Source organism: Octopus bimaculoides, chromosome 29 (genome assembly GCF_046866305.1).
Source record: "Octopus bimaculoides isolate indiv1 chromosome 29, ASM4686630v1, whole genome shotgun sequence".
Classification (NCBI taxonomy): Eukaryota; Metazoa; Mollusca; class Cephalopoda; order Octopoda; family Octopodidae; genus Octopus; species Octopus bimaculoides.
In genome coordinates, this window is record NC_142956.1 from 14,690,168 (window position 1) to 14,706,950 (window position 16,783).

The 16,783-nt window shown below is 38.2% G+C and overlaps 2 protein-coding genes across 14 annotated transcripts in view; both read left to right on the forward strand.

Annotated features, from left to right (window-relative positions):
- The window catches only part of LOC106876278 (uncharacterized), a 1,065,409-nt gene extending 1,053,642 nt beyond the window's left edge, over window positions 1-11,767 (forward strand). For 11 of the 13 annotated variants that reach the window (XR_016239069.1, XR_016239068.1, XR_016239070.1 and 8 more), the window contains 2 exons: window positions 3,661-3,732; window positions 11,449-11,767. Coding sequence is in view for 3 of the 13 variants with exons in the window: in XM_089345615.1 (XP_089201741.1) it covers window positions 3,661-3,732; window positions 11,449-11,464 (88 nt within the window). In the remaining 10 variants the exon portion in view is untranslated. Of the gene's footprint in view, window positions 1-1,204; window positions 1,285-1,313; window positions 1,558-3,660; window positions 3,733-11,448 lie in introns of those variants that run through there. The other 2 variants (XR_016239072.1, XR_001410221.3) reach the window with 2 other exon arrangements.
- Window positions 11,768-16,246: 4,479 nt separating this feature from the next.
- Window positions 16,247-16,783, forward strand: part of LOC149130356 (uncharacterized) — a 186,457-nt gene continuing 185,920 nt past the window's right edge. The window contains exon 1 of the transcript XR_016239082.1: window positions 16,247-16,768. The gene's annotated coding sequence lies outside the window, so the exon portion shown is untranslated. The remainder of the gene's footprint in view (window positions 16,769-16,783) is intronic.

The window sequence follows — 16,783 nt, forward strand, 5'->3', positions numbered from 1 at the left end:
TGCTGTCATGATGAAATGGAATGAGCCCTGTGAACTTTTCAGGGTACACCAGCTTCGGAGGGCGTCCCAAAGAATTAGTTTGTAAATGGAGTCAAAGACCTTGGTAAGATCAATGAAATACAGGTTCAGATCAAGTTGATGTTCTCTACACTTCTCTTCAACCATGAAAAGCTCATATCAACCGTGTGTGTGCGTGTGTTTATCTCCGATAAATATCCCAACTGTCGCCAGTGTATAAATTTTCCAAAAACAAACAAAACAGGCAGAAGTAATTTTCAAGGTAGATAAGTCTGTCTAAATGATTATGAGTTATTTCCCTTACATTCATTTACAGAATCTGATGGCGTGAAAAATATATATGGTGTTTGGATTAAACTTGACAGGGGGGGTTGATTAAAAAAAAATTTTTTTGGCGATTTTCATTTTTGACATTGTGTTCTACATGTCCAGGTCGTACGAATAGCCTTCTCGCAACTTAGATGTGAAAATGAACGGCTTACATTTATATTGAAACAGAAAAAGGATCATATGTGGAGTCCCCACCACGAAACTTGATATGCTAGAAATAACAGCTAAATGCGGACAATCCAAATCTTGCATTGGTCCAGATGGACTATATGTAAATAAATATGAAGGAAAAAATGCGCTTTGGCAAACGGGGTTAGGGTAGACCTAACCCTAACCCTAACCCTAACCCTAACCCTGACCCTAACCCTAACCCTGACCCTAACCCTAACCCTGACCCTGACCCTAACCAGATTTGGCTGTTATTTCTAGCATGTAAATAGCCTGCTTGGTGAGGGGGGGGGGGATTGAAATTTTTCAAACAATTTTTTTTCAGAATCGGAATCTCCATAGCCTAAAACGTGGGATTCCGTAAAAATAAATAAATAAATAAGGCGGGGAAAGGTTCAGATTACATATAGTCCATCTGGACCAATGCAAGATTTGGATTGTCCGCGTTTAGCTGTTATTTCTAGCATATCAAGTGTGGGGGTGGGGGTGTAGGGAAGGCGGGGTCCAAAATTTTTTTTTTAGGGGGAATCGCATGACCGTGACATATAGAACACATTATCGAAAACGAAAATCGCCAAAATTAAAAAATAAAAAAGTTACAGCCATTTTCCCTCAGTGTCTAATTCCAATGTCCACCAATTGTTTTTATTATAACTAAACGTAAAAACAAACATTAAAGTGTGTGTGTGTGTGTGTGTGTACAGGAAGAGTTGGACAGAGAAAGTCCAGAGATGCTCAATGTAAAAAAACACGTTGTTAGCGCTCAAAGTAAGACTAATTTTTCCTCACTTTTTCCTCGCTGTTTGCAGTGTGGATTCCTCTTATAATTATGAAATGTTTCACAGAAATAAACTTTTGGGATCAATATGATTTTACGAACGTCAAATAGGAAGTTACCTCGGCGTACATGTCTCAGCGCACCTACGCAAAATTACAATTAAATCGAGCCCACTAAGCCCAAATAAATGCACCGATGTCATATTTGAATTGACACCGTTTCATCCAAAACAAAGATGTCTAGCATATGTTTTTATGACTGAGGTAATTATTTCCTTTAATTATTATGTCGCGGGTATAAATGCAATTTAGCTTTTCGAATTAACCTCACCTTTACGTAAATATGTTTTTTATGTTCTTATATAGACGATGCTATACACACACACACGTGTGTATGTATATTCTTTAGCTCTTTACTTGGATCATAGGACTGGGACCATCCTGGACCATCGCCTTGGCGAATTTAATTGATTCGATCCCTCCCTCACACACACTACTTATTTTTAAGGGTGGAATTTATATATGTATGTGTGAGCATACCGCCAAACGTGTGCCCCGCTAGCTTTGTTGGCTTATAATTATCAAAACGTGTAAATGGTGGTTTTATGAGAAAGAAAAAATGGTGAGCAACAACACATACATAGTGACATGTATCACAATTTTCTTTTGAAATTTCGGGTTTCGTTTTGTAGATATATATATGTGATGTGTCAGTATGTATGTGTACGAGGCTATAAAATTTATATTCTCATATTAAAATTTAGATATAATCGTAATCTACACATTGTGAAGTTTATTTATAGAAAATTTCGGTCAAACTAAACTGTTTGACTCGGTGGGAAATAAAAAAAATAAAATATTACTCTAATAGGTGTAAAACAACTTGCTGCGAACGAATATGAAGAAAAAAATGCGCGCTCGCGAACGGGTGGGCGGGTGGGGAGAGTGCTCGGAACATTCACATCGTCACACATCACACACACACATGTGTGTGATGTGTGGCGATGTGAATGTTCCGAGTCCTCTCCCCACGCCGCCTTTCGCGGGAGCGCATTTTTTTTCATATTCTTTCAGAGCAAGTTGTTTTACATCTATTACGCTATTTTTCTTTTGTTTCTTGGCTCCGGTGAGGCATCTAGGAACATTCACGTTAAGGGTACACATGTCTGTGGAGTGCTCAGCCACTTGCACGTTAATTTCACGAGCAGGCTGTTCCGTTGATCGGATCGACTGGAACCCTGAACGTCGTAAGTGACGGAGTGCCAACAACAACAACCGTTTTGGCTATTTATGAAGGTACCTTAAAAAACTGCCAATCTCGGGAATTCGTGGTCTGATTTACACGATACTTGTTTTATTCCGTTTGTATTCACATTTCAGAGTATTTTCCCATTATGTACCAGTTTGGCTGTATTAAATTATAGACAAGCATGCATGCAAGCAATCACTGAGTTTTAGTAGTAGTAGTAGTAGTAGTAGTAGTAGTATATATATATATATATATATATATATATATATATAATCAAAATAAGCAACAGGATATCAAGTAGTGATGCAGTACGACCATTTCAAGTAGCTCCATTTAAATCATTACATCAAATTAAATGCGATGCCATCTACAGCTGCACAAATAAATAAATGGAATTTTAACAAGTAGGACACATTAATATAATTTTTCTCAAATTTATATATATATATATATATATATATATATATTCCAGTGCTGCTTTGACTGGCTTCCGTACTGGTGGCACGTAAAAGACACCAACTGATCGTGGTCATTGCCAGCCTCCTCTGGCCCCTGTGCTGGTGGCACGTAAAAAGCACACACTACTCTCAGAGTGGTTGGCGTTAGGAAGAGCATCCTGCTGTAGAAACACCGCCAGATCAGACTGGAGCCTGGGGCAGCCCCCTGGCTTCCCAGACCCCAGTTGAACCGTCCAACCCATGCCAGCATGGAAAGCAGATGTTAAACGATGATGGTGATATATTGTATGTGTACACTTTGTAGACCACACACAACATCGTTGTGTATATACACCACCGTTTCTTCATGTATGCATACTGTATACAGTTTTTCTCATTAAATATTTAATGGCAGTCTGTCCAAAAAAGACGATTCGGCAACATCTTGCTGAACCTACCTGCACAGATGATTTGTTTATAGTGATCGCTCCCTCCATCAAATCAAAGTTGTCTCTACAAAATGATAACAGGGGAACGTGAAATGGGTTGTATTGCTCAATAAACATGATACTACTCAGTCTGGGAAGTAAACTTCTTAACACCCTTACCATACATTTCACAAATGAATTCTCTGTTCACAGCAAACCCCTCTATTTCTCTCTCTCTTTCTCTCTTTTTCAGCTACCATGTGTTCTTGTGTTCCTTAATTAAAAGCCAGTTTAAATTTTTCGACCATTTCCCCCCATTCTTCAGGTAAGTGTCTTCTGCTTTGTATGCCCCCTGTTACATTGAGCTATTAAACTGTTACCCTGTCTTAAATGGAGATTTTATTTACCAGAAAACTCCTGGTATAGGTGCAGGAGTGGCTGTGTGGTAAGTAGCTTGCTTACCAGCCACATGGTTCCGGGTTCAGTCCCACTGCATGGCACCTTGGGCAAGTGTCTTCTACCATAGCCTCGGGCCGATCAAAGACTCTGAGTGGATTTGGTAGACGGAAACTAAAAGAAGCCTGTCATATATATGTGTGTTTGTGTGTCTGTGTTTGTCCCCCCAACATCGCTTGACAACTGGTGCTGGTGTGTTTACGTCCCCCGTAACTTAGCGGTTTGGCAAAAGAGACCAATAGAATAAGTACTAGGCTTCCAAAGAATAAGTCCTGAGGTCGATTTGCTCGACTAAAGGCGGTGCTCCAGCATGGCCGCTGTCAAATGACTGGAACAAGTAAAAGAATACATTATTTACATTTGACGGATATTTGTCCTCATCTTGTTTGTTGTTAACACAACGTTTCGGCTGATATACCCTCCAGCCTTCGTCAGGTGTCTTGGGGAAATTTCGAACCTGGGTTCTCATTCCTAACGATGTTACTATTATTATATTATTATTATTATTATTATTATTATTAATCAGGTCGCTGGAGGGTATATCAGCCGAAACGTTGTGTTGACAACAAACAAGATGAGGACAAATATCCGTCAAATGTAAATAATGTAAATAATTCCTCATCTCTTAAATATAGAACTGAAGTAAAAGAATAAAGAGAGTATTTGTAAGGAAATATTTCTGTATCAAACATCATCATCATCATCTTGTTTTAACGTCCACGTTTCCATGGGAGACTGAAGACTGCCATCAAGGAAACAGGTATGGCAGCTGAAACTATTTCAAGGTAGTAGTTATGGTTGATAAGAGACTGCAAATGGAACCTTTCCATAGGTGAAAACTAGCTCGGTCATCGTTACCCCACTCAGGTGAAGTGTACAGGATAAGGGATGAGACTCAGATACCTGCTAATGATAGGAAAAGGTTTTCAACATTACAATGGGTTTACGAGGTGACCCCAGAAAGATTTGCCCATTGATATTTCTTAATTATTCAAAATAAATTTTTAAGGTAGGATAATGAAATTTGGCACTCGCATTCTAATACAAATTGTTAATCTACTGCAGTAACTACATTTCGAAATGGCCACCTTTTGCCTTGACCATACCTGGCAAATGAGTGGTCACTGAGTTGTATGAGTGCCATACCATCTCTTCATCCAACTTGACCCATGAAGGCAGAAGGGCTTTCTTCAGATATGAATAGGAGTGAGCAGAAGTATTACTCTCTAAGATGGACCAGATAGCAAAATCCATGGAATTGATGTCTGGACTTGAGAGAGGGCATACTTTCTTGTCCCAAAAACTGCTGAAATGCTCTTTGCACCACCTCTGTGTCAAATTGGATGTGTGGACCAGAGCCTTGTCTTGAGTGAAGATCTAACAGTCACCAAAGGTTTCTGTGACCCAAGGTAACACTTTCTCATCCAACATTTGCACATAAACTTCACTGTTGACCTAGACGCCAGCATTGATGAAGATCAAGGGAGATTTGAATCCATCAGATGCAATTGTGGCCAACACCATGAGTGGAACTGGCTTCTGATGGTGTAAATGACTCCTGCTACCCTTGGGCGAGTCTCCTGCATTATATGTATAAAGCCTATCATTCTGCCTGATGGTAACTGCCTCCACAGGGAAGATCTTCTTGTTGGACCAGATCAACACTTTGCTAGCAGTATGCTTCACATCAGCTAACATGGTTTTACCCCTGTCAAGCCATTTTATCTTGGAAGCTGCTGAAATTAACTGCCAGGATTGTTTCTTGTATGCAGTTAGCCTTAAATCCTCTTTAAAAATCCTGTACTTTGATGATTTTGAAATATCAAAAGCTTTTGCAGTTTTTCTTGCTCTCCTGTAGGGATTTCGGTTCATTCACTTCTTCACAGCTTCAACAGTTTGTCTAATATGAATCGATCGTTTCCTACCAGGAATTGGCTTGCTAGAGGTAGTAGTGGGCTCCATATATTGTTTCCAGGTAGCGCCATTCGAGCGTGGTCCTTGCCAGTGCTGTGTCACTGGCTCCCTTGCTGGTGACATGTAAAAAGCACCATTCAAGCATGGCCAATGCCAGTACCGCCTGACTGGCATGTAAAAAGCACCCACTACACTCTTGGAGTGGTTGGCGTTAGGAAGGGCATCCAGCTGTAGAAACTTTGCCAGATCAGATTGGAGCACTTTGGCAAAAAGAGACTGATAAAATCAGTACTAGGCTTAAGACATAAGTCCTGGGGTCGATTTGTTCAACTAAAACCCGGTGCTCCAGCATGGCCACAGTCAAGTGACTGAAACAAGTCAAACCGTCCAACACATGCCAGCATGGAAAACAGACGTTAAATGACGATGATGATGACTCGACTGTTTTGTTAGGTGCTTGTTGCTCACTCGAACAATTTTAAAAGCGACAATCTGGTCACGTTTTGCTCTCAATGCCTTCTTTATTTACAAACCTTTTATAGACAAATGAAACAAGAGACAGGTATACAAAATACATATGCAAATAGTTATGTAAATTATAGATAATATTACTTTAACTGAGTTTTAAACATAGCTAAATCTCATTATTTACATTTGATGGATATTTGTCCTCATCTTGTTTGTTGTCAACACAACGTTTCAGCTGATATACCCTCCAGCCTTCATCAGGTGTCTTGGAGAAATTTCGAACCTGGGTTCTCATTCCTAAGGTATGGCATGGTGGTTAAGAGTGCGGGCTACTAAACCCAAGATTCCGTGTTCGATTCCATGGTTGTCAAGCGGTGATGGAGGTGGTGGAGGACAAACACAGACACAAAGACACACACATAGATATATACATATATATATATATATGTGTGTGTGTGTGTGTGTATATACAACAGGCTTCTTTCAGTTTCCGTCTACCAAATCCACTCAAAATGCTTTGGTCAGCCTGAGGCTTTAGTAGAAGACACTTACCTAGGATGCCACTCAATGGGACTGAACCCGGAACCATATGGTTGGGAAACAAGCTTCTTTATTTCATATAAATTCGCCATTGAAGGCGTTACAAAGAGGGGACAAACAAGGACAGACAAACATAAGGGGGAAGAAGCTTAAACTTTTTTTTTTTAAATTTTACAAGTTACAAATAAATTAAAATTAAAATATGATTAAAAATTGATTTAAAAATTAATTTCAAAATATTACACAAGAAATCATTGCGAAGCGCAATGAGGCAGCTAGAAGGAAGGCACCCAACCATCCTGGTAGAACCTTTGCTTCCCTGATTGACCTAACTTATTTGGTGCCAATCGCACTCAGCTTGCGTTCCACAGACTTCCATCTTTTCGTAAACATATCCCGTGACAGGCACCCCCTCTCCAGCCTGATCTTACTACTGAGGTAGTAACTGAAAAAGTTGACCAACCCCTGGCCGGAGGCAAAGGTACCTGTCACTATGCCTTTCACACGCGTCTTCCATACTGTTTCTTTCAGTATGGCTACTATGCAGAAAAAAACAGGCCTTCCTTTCCCTGTTAAGTAAAGGAGGTGGTACAGTCTCGATGATAGACTCAGCTGATAGCTGTACTCTTCCTATCACTGACAACAGTTGTTCTGCAAAGGCTATCAGTCCCGACAACTCCGAACATTCTACAAATGCGTGCAAGATGGTTTCCCTATCCAGCCCACATCTCGGGCATGTCGGCGAGACAGCACTTCCGTGCCTTGACAGCTTGTCGCGAACAGGTAACGCCGCTCGGAAACATTGCCAAGCCAGGGATTTCTGGTAATTATCCAGATACCCCGGCCCGAACGTTCTCCTAAACAGGCTGACCAACTGACTTTCATTGTAGCCTAGGGCCTCCCCCAAGGCGTCTTCTGACATAGATTCCACTAACCCGCTATAAAAATCCGCAGTGGAACTCCTGCTGCCGGCATTGCCCGCCCGAGAGAGTAGCTGGAGCGCCTGGCGGCACTCCAAATGCCAGTCTCCCAGCTTAGGTCTCTGCTTAATCCATGTACCAATGTCCGTTAAGGACACTAACTTGGGGAGGAAGAACCGAACGTGTGGTGACCACACCTGTTCTCCATCCAGGTAAAGCCAGAGGTGCCTCAACCTTAACGCGAGTTTTCGCATCCTCAGCCAAGGCATCCCTAGCCCACCTTTTAGCGGTTTCTGGCAGCAGACAGAACGCTTTACAAGCGGTTTTCCTCCTTTCCACAAAAAGCAGAAAAGGATTCTCTCCAACTTGTTCAGCCACAAATCGGGGCAAGGCACCACGGTCAGGCAGTAGGTAATTACTGATGCTATAAACATCTGCACCACCTCCGCCCTTCCTAGCAAGGATAACACCCGCCCAGACCAGGTCTGGGTTAGAGTGGTCACCTCGCTCCAATTTTTCTCTATCTGGAGGTCTGGACCTATCCAGACTCCGAGCAACTTAACAGGACCTTGCGTCCAACGCCCCACGACGTTATTGGGCGCCATCAGCTTGACCCTCCAGGTGCCGAGTTGCAAACTGACCGACTTATCCTTGTTAACTTTTGCTCCTGCCACTGCCTCGTAACTTTTGATGGCCTTTTCCACCACTGGAATCTGGCCCTCATCCGCGTACGCTGTAACTCATCCAGGTCCACTCTGGCACGTTCGGATGTTCAAGCCTGTAACAGTCTGCCAGCTGAAATCGCTCAAGCAGATCGACGAGGCGTGAGTTCACTTTTCTATCAATCGAGCCGACGCTATCGATGCGAGCATCAACAATAGCGTTGAAGTCCCCTAACACCACTAAAGCCCTCTTGGCGCCGATAAAAGTCAGTTTGGAAACCTCTAGCACATGGTGCGTAGAGTCCGATCAGCCTGAAGGCCTTACTGCTGTATGTCACATCAAGGACAACCAGCCCCCCTTTAGGGTCCACATAGACTGTACTTGTCTGCAAAGCCAAGCCATTGCAGACCAGTACCCCTACACCCCCTCGCCCCCCCCGGTCTGGCCAGGAGCCATGATTTTCTCATAGCCATTCAGGAGAGGCGAGAAGGTTCGTAGACTGTCGAGCTTGGTCTCTGTAGCAACCATCACATGTATATCGTGCGATCTGAGGTCGTCGAGGAAACATGCCTGCTTCCACTCCGAACTCAGACCACGCACATTTAAACAACCAATATTGAGCGAAGTCATGAGGAAAGGAAAGGAAAGGTTCCACTTACTTTTTAGTTGGGGCCGATGTCGCCAAGCGTTCGTCGGCCCTTCCTTTTTCCTCCTCCTGTCTGATAATTTTGGGGTATCTTTCCTTCAGTTTCAGGTACGTTCTTTCCCCTATCAAGGCACACCTTTCGCTGTGGCCTTTTAGTTGTTTGTACATGCTAGCAGTATACTCTTCTGCTATCTCCTCAATTAGTAAGTGTTCTTTCGCACTAAATTCAATTAATATTATTTCTTCTTCTTTTTCTTTTTTTTCGTGGTCAGTGGGGCGGGATTTCTTGGGTGTCTGTGTTGTGTTCTTTGCGTTGTTTTTTTTGTAGGGGATGTGGGCGGGGATAGTGCATGTGTTCCCTTTTTTTTTCTTCTCCTCACAGTTATGAATCCCCCCCATCTGTCTCCATACTGTCTTCTGGGGGAGTTGTATTTTGTTCAGGTGGTGTCACAATATTCACAGGGGTGGTGGATTTTGGAAGTGTAGGGGGCTGGGTAATGTTTTCAGTTTGTTTGGGACTGGACACCAAGACAGCGGGAGTGGGTTTATTTGTTGTTGTCGGGGTTAATGGGTTTGTGAGGAGGGGGGTTTTTTTGGTTTTTACTGTGGGGTCTGATGTATGCGCAGCTTCTTTTTTCTTTTTTTCAGGACAGTCAACGAGAATGTGGCCTCTTTGTCCGCAACCGTAACAAGTAGGCTTCCTGCCATCTGCCAGTACTCTAAGGGCCACCTTCTCTCCCACGAGCACTCTCTCTGGAAGATCTTGCAGATCTTCCTGTGTTCCCTGAACCAGGATGTTGAGGAATTTCCCCAACCAATATTGTGGGGTGGAGCAATTTACTTGTAGAATTTTTATTTTTTCTGCCCTATTAAACAATAGGGCACCCACCACCTCTTCGGGGTCGACTTCAGGTGGTACTTCTGGTATCCTCACTCTTACAGTTCTTCGTCCCATGTATGTGGGAAGAAGTACCACCTCTTTCGTGCTCAGGGAACACACCGAGTGCCCGCGGGCCATCTCTTCTCCCGAGAAGCGGACCTCCACTGTCCCGTATACCCGTCCCCTAGCAACATGCACTATGTCTCTCCAAATAGGGGACAGGCACTTTTCAATGGTGTCCTTCTCGAAGTGTTTAAACTTCTTGTCCTTAGGACAGTATGTTTTGAATGTTACTGACCTCTTTTCGATATCAATTATAGCGGCGGAGGGTGATATTCTTACATCACCACCCTCCTGTTTCATCCTTTTAAAAAGTTGTTCTATTTTTTCCATATTTATTTCAATGTTTTCGGTTGCCACTTCGGCAACCGCTGCAAACTTTTTTGTCATGTTATTTTCCTCTTTCTGCCTCTCAATGAGTGGCTGTTTTCCGTTAACAATTTCAACAGGCATTTTCCCTTTACAAATGGGAGACCTATACAATATTATTATTATTATTATTAAATTTTAAACGAATTGTTCTCCTCTACGCAAGGACACAGAAGGTTCAAATCCCGCCCCCGCTGGGGGGAGGGGCACAAAGAATAGTCTAAAACGACTATTAACAGTTTGTACAAAAATTTTCACAGCTACAAGAGATGCCTCAGTGGCCAAAAAATGTAACAGTTTCATAATTACTCCCTGATATACCGGGAAGTACAAAGTCCAACGAATTTTCCAGCACTTTCCAACAGATAATTCAACCGCAAATTCAACAAGTACAGCAAAGCAATAATGACAGCAAGAAAATCTTACCGAGTAACAAAAAGTGATGTTCTCCTGTCAGGGAAGCAAGCTTCTTACCACACAACCACACCTGCACCTATGTATATCATCATCATCGTTTAACGTCCGCTTTCCATGCTAGCATGGGTTGGACGATTTGACTGAGGACTGGTGATACCGGATGGCAACACCAGGCTCCAATCTAATTTGGCAGAGTTTCTACAGCTGGATGCCCTTCGTAACGCCAACCACTCAGAGAGTGTAGTGGGTGCTTTTACGTGTCACCCGCACGAAAACGGCCACGCTCGAAATGGTGTCTTTTATGTGCCACCCGCACAAGAGCCAGTCCAGGGGCACTGGCAACGATCTCACTTGGCTTGCCGGGTCTTCTCACGCACAGCACATTTCCAAAGGTCTCGGTCAGTAGTCATCGCCATATATATATATATATATATAATTATTCTGAATCTTCAGATTTTTCAATTTGCTAGGCAACTGGTTTTAAATTGATATTAATCAAATTAATATTCAATTTTTCACTCTTATTTAAATTTTTGTTTATATATATATATATATATATGGATGGATGGTCCAAGGTGGGATTGGATCTAAAACCCCTGTAACCACACATTTACAAAGTCCTTAACCCCACAGGTATGCCTACCTACCTGACTTTCTACTATATTCCCTTATTCCATGTCTATCATCTTTTTTGTTGTCTTTTGTTAGAGGTGTCCCAAAGTGAAGTGACAGACCACCTTAATTCAACGACATGAAGACCAATGAACAGCCAGGTTACAGTCGTCTGGAACAGAACAACATGGACGATGAGCTGAAAGATTCCAAAAAGGAAGAGAATATACGAGCGAAAATTTGTAAAAGAAGTTTCTCATCCATGATATCCAATGTCATAATCAACATCATCCTCGCTCTCATGTTTGCTGCTCTTATCTTGTCTTTTTTACCAATGGTGTTGTGAGATTTGAATAAATATTTGGGGATGACAAACAGTGTTACAGGGACTGAATAAATTATGAAGGCAAGAATACATGTTTTTTCCTGTTTTTGTTTGTGATCTCTAGGTTTTTTTATTTTTTTCTCTCGTTATCAATATTGTCATCATCATATTTGTCATCACCATCATTTTCTTCACCACTGCCATCACAATCCTCATCATCATCTTTTATCACTTAATTACAAGTGAGAGAAGCATAGGTATGGCTGTATGGTTAAAAAGTTCACCTCTCAACCATCTGCCTTTAGGTTCAGTCCCACTGTGTGGCATCTTGCACAAGTGTCGGCCACTATAGCCTCAGGCTGACCACATATTAATATATTTGCCAAGGGAAGTTATCTTTCCCATCTTGATCAGCGATACGTACGGACTCGAGTTTCAGGGTAATTTCCCTTCTTCAGCGTACGACAATCGCCGACCTTCGATGAGAAAGACAGACAGGACACAGATGTGTGTCGATAGCCAACTGGAGGAGTAGTTCTCCTGGGGCTAAAAGCAACAGTAACATCCACCCTTAGGGGTCAGCCACATTTAAGTGGCAAATATACTTCACTTTATATATATATATATTTATATTTATTTATATATATATTTTTCTTTATATATATATATATATTTATATATATGTGCGGGTGGCACATGAGATGCACCATTTTGAGCGTGGCCGTTGCCAGTACCGCCTGACTGGCTCCCGTAGGATTTTCGAGCGAGATCGTTGCCAGTGCCCCTGGACTGGCTTGTGTGGGTGGCACATAAAAGACACCATTTCGAGCGTGGCCGTTTTCGTGCTGGTGACACGTAAAAGCACCCACTACACTCTCTGAGTGGTTGGCGTTACGAAGGGCATCCAGCTGTAGAAACTCTGCCAAATTAGATTGGAGCCTGGTGTTGCCATCCGGTTTCACCAGTCCTCAGTCAAATCGTCCAACTCATGCTAGCATGGAAAGCGGACTATATATATATATAGATATTTATATATATATATATATATATATATATATAAATATATATATATAAATAAATATATATATATATATATATATATATAAATAAATAAATATATATATATATATAATTATATATGTATAAATATATATATATAAATAAATATATATATAGATAAATATACATAAATAAACCTATATAAAAATTAATATATATATACAAATATATATATAAATAAATATATATATAAATAGATATACATATATCTTTTACTTGTTTCAGTCATTTGACTGCGGCCATGCTGGAGCATCGCCTTTTAGTCAAATCAAATCGACCCCAGAGCTTATTTTTTGTAAGCCTAGTACTTATTCTATCGGTCTCTTTTGTCGAACCGCTAAGTTACAGGGACCTAAACACACCAGCATCGGTTGTGAAGCAATGTTGGGGGGACAAACACAGACACGCAAACATATACACACACATACATACATATATACGACGGGCTTCTTTCAGTTTCCGTCTACCAAATCCACTCACAAGGCTTTGGTCGGCCTGAGGCTATAGTAGAAGACACTTGCCCAAGATGCTACGCAGTGGGACTGAACCCGAGACCATGTGGTTGGTAAGCAAGCTACTATCCACACGGCCACTCCTGCGCCTATATAAATATATATAAATAAATATATATATATAAATAAATATATAGATTAATAATTATATATAGATAAATAAATATATATAAATCAATATATATATTGAGAAGATTCACAAAGAAGATTGTCTCTTTGCAACTGGTCAGCTACTGGGAAAGGCTGAAACAGCTAAGACTCTACTCCCTGGAGAGAAGGCGGGAGAGGTATGCAGTAATATACATCTGGAAGATCCTGGAAGGAATTGTGCCAAATATTGGCATTGAAAGCTACACCAATGCTAGAACGGGATGACACTGCATAGTGCCAAAGATCCCAGGACTGCCATCGCGCTTCAGGACCAGTTACTGCAACAGTTTGGGTTTCAGGGGCCCACAGCTTTTTAATATTCTTCCAAAGAGCCTGAGGAACCTGCACAAAGTAGATGTAGGGGTTTTCAAATAAAAGCTGGACCTCTTCCTGTCGAGAGTCCCAGATGAACCTACCTCGCAGCAGGAGGTGCAAAAGATGGTTGCTAAATCAAACTCCATTCTTCACCAAGTGCCACGAATTGTAAGAGGCCCCCTGTAATAACAGTGTAGCAACACGGCGGTGCATCAGCATGGCCGCAGCTCTAAGCTGAAACTATAATTAAAAAAAAAAATAATCGCAGAAGTGGCTGTGTGGTAAGTAGCTTGCTTACCAGCCACATGGTTCTGGGTTCAGTCCCACTGCATGACACCTTGGGCAAGTGTCTTCTACTATAGCCTCGGGCCGACCAAAGCCTTGTGAGTGGATTTGGTAGATGGAAACTGAAAGAAGCCCGTCGTATATATGTATATATATATATATATATATATATGTATGTATGTGTGTGTGTCTGTGTTTGTCCCCCCAACATCGCTTGACAATCGATGCTGGTGTGTTTACATCCTCGTAACTTAGCGGTTCGGCAAAACAGACCGATAGAATAAGTACTAGGCTTCCAATGAATAAGTCCTGGGGTCGATTTGCTCGACTAAAGGTGGTGCTCCAGCATGGTCGCAGTCAAATGACTGAAACAAGTAAAAGTATACACTGGACCTCCAGGTCCAGTGTTTTTCATGGGTTCTGCATTTAGTCTTGCATGCTGATAGCATAAGGCTTGAAACTTTTCAGCATTAAACTGCATGTTATTCTTTTCAGCCCACTTGTATATTTCATCCAGCTCACATTATAGGTGCATTGTGTCTTCAGGGTTCTGTATTACCTGTGAGACTTTTGTATCATCAAATATGTATAAATTATATACATATTCATTTATATATATATATATATATATATATAAATTTATATATATATAAATAAATATATATATATAAGTAAATATATAGATTAATAATTATATATAGATAAATAAATATATATATATACATAAATAAATGTATATATAAATTAATATATATATAAGTAACTACAAATAAATATATATATAAATTAATATAAATATTTATTTATATATATATATAAATTAATATATATATATATAGATGAAGAAATATAAATATAAATATATAAATAATTATATGTAAATAAATATATATATAATTATATACATATATATAAAAAAATATATAATTATTAAATAAATATATATATATAAATAAATAAATATATAAAAAATTATATATATAAATAAAGATATATATAAATAAATATGTTTGTAAATAAATATATATATATATAAATATATATATAAATAAATATATATAAATGAATAAATATATATAAATAAATATATATATATAAATAAATATATAAATAAATTAATATATATATATATATATATATATATATAAAATACATATAAATATATATATACATAAATATAAATGTATAAATTAATATACATATTTATATATATATATATAAATTTATATATAAATAAAAATATATATATAAGTAAATATATAGATTAATAATTATATATAGATAAATAAATATATATATATACATAAATAAATATAAATATATAAATAAATATATAAATTTTAATAAATATATATAAATAAATATATATATAAAAAAATACATATATAAATAAATATATATAAATAAATATACATAAATTAATATATATAAATAAATATATCCTCTTCAATATCCTCCCGAAGGACCTGAGAGACCTGCATGCGGTGGATGTAGGTGTCTTCAAGACAAGGCTGGACCTCTTCCTGTCAGGTGTCCCAGATGAACCAACTTCACAGTAGGAGGTGCAGATGAGAGCAGCTGCATCAAACTCTCTCATGCACCAAATGTCAATTCCTGAAGTAAAATTGTGTAGCAACACCAAATGAAATGAAAATGAAATATAAATAAATATATAAATATATATATTGATAAATATATATATAAATAAATCATCATCATCATTGATGATATAAATATATATAAATAAATATATATAAATGAATAAATATATATAAATAAATATATATATATTAATAAATATATGGATTAATAATTATATATATATATATAAATAAAATAAATATATATATATGAATAAATATATATATAAATAAATAAATATGTAAATAAATATACATATATAAATAAATATATATAGATAAATATATATATATATAAAAAATTAATATAAATAAATATATATCAGTAAATAAATATATATATAAATAAATCTATGTATATAAATATATATATAAATTAATATATATATATATAAATACATATATGTAAATAAATATGTATATATATAAATACAAATAAATATTTATTTATATATATATATATATATAAATTGATATATATATATAAATGCATATATCTATAGATAAATATATATATATATAAATAAATATATATACATATAAAAAAATATATATATCAATAAATATATATATTAATAAATAAATAAATATATATATATATACTTCCGGTTTCGTTGAAGAAGGACGCGTGTGTTTCGTTCTCCTGAATCAACCCAATAGAGATTGCACAAATCAACGATAGAACCTACTAAACTGACGAAAACATAGGCCTTGTTATATAAGAACAGTCTACTGTAATATACTATTTAAAATATATTTCTCTAAAAGTTAAATATATTACATTAAAGTCAGCGACACAAGCAAGTTATCGTCGAAAACCCACGTGGTTAGTTACAAGGGATTGCCGAAATCGACGGAAAATAAATAGCTAAAACTGACAAAAGGTAGTACTTGTTACTTCATAACGGTCTACCGTAATATATTGACTTAAAGGAAAAAGTAATATATTACACTAAAAGTTTAATATAGTAAGTTTAAAGTCAGTGAAACAAGGTAAAGGTATCGTCAATAACCGCGTGGTTACACGTCATAATTATATTTGCAATCGAACGTAAGAAACAAAAAAGAATTGTTTTGGAAGAAAACTTCGTACAAGAACGAGGATTTGGAATTTTACCTCTTACGAATAAGTATCCTTTTCATTT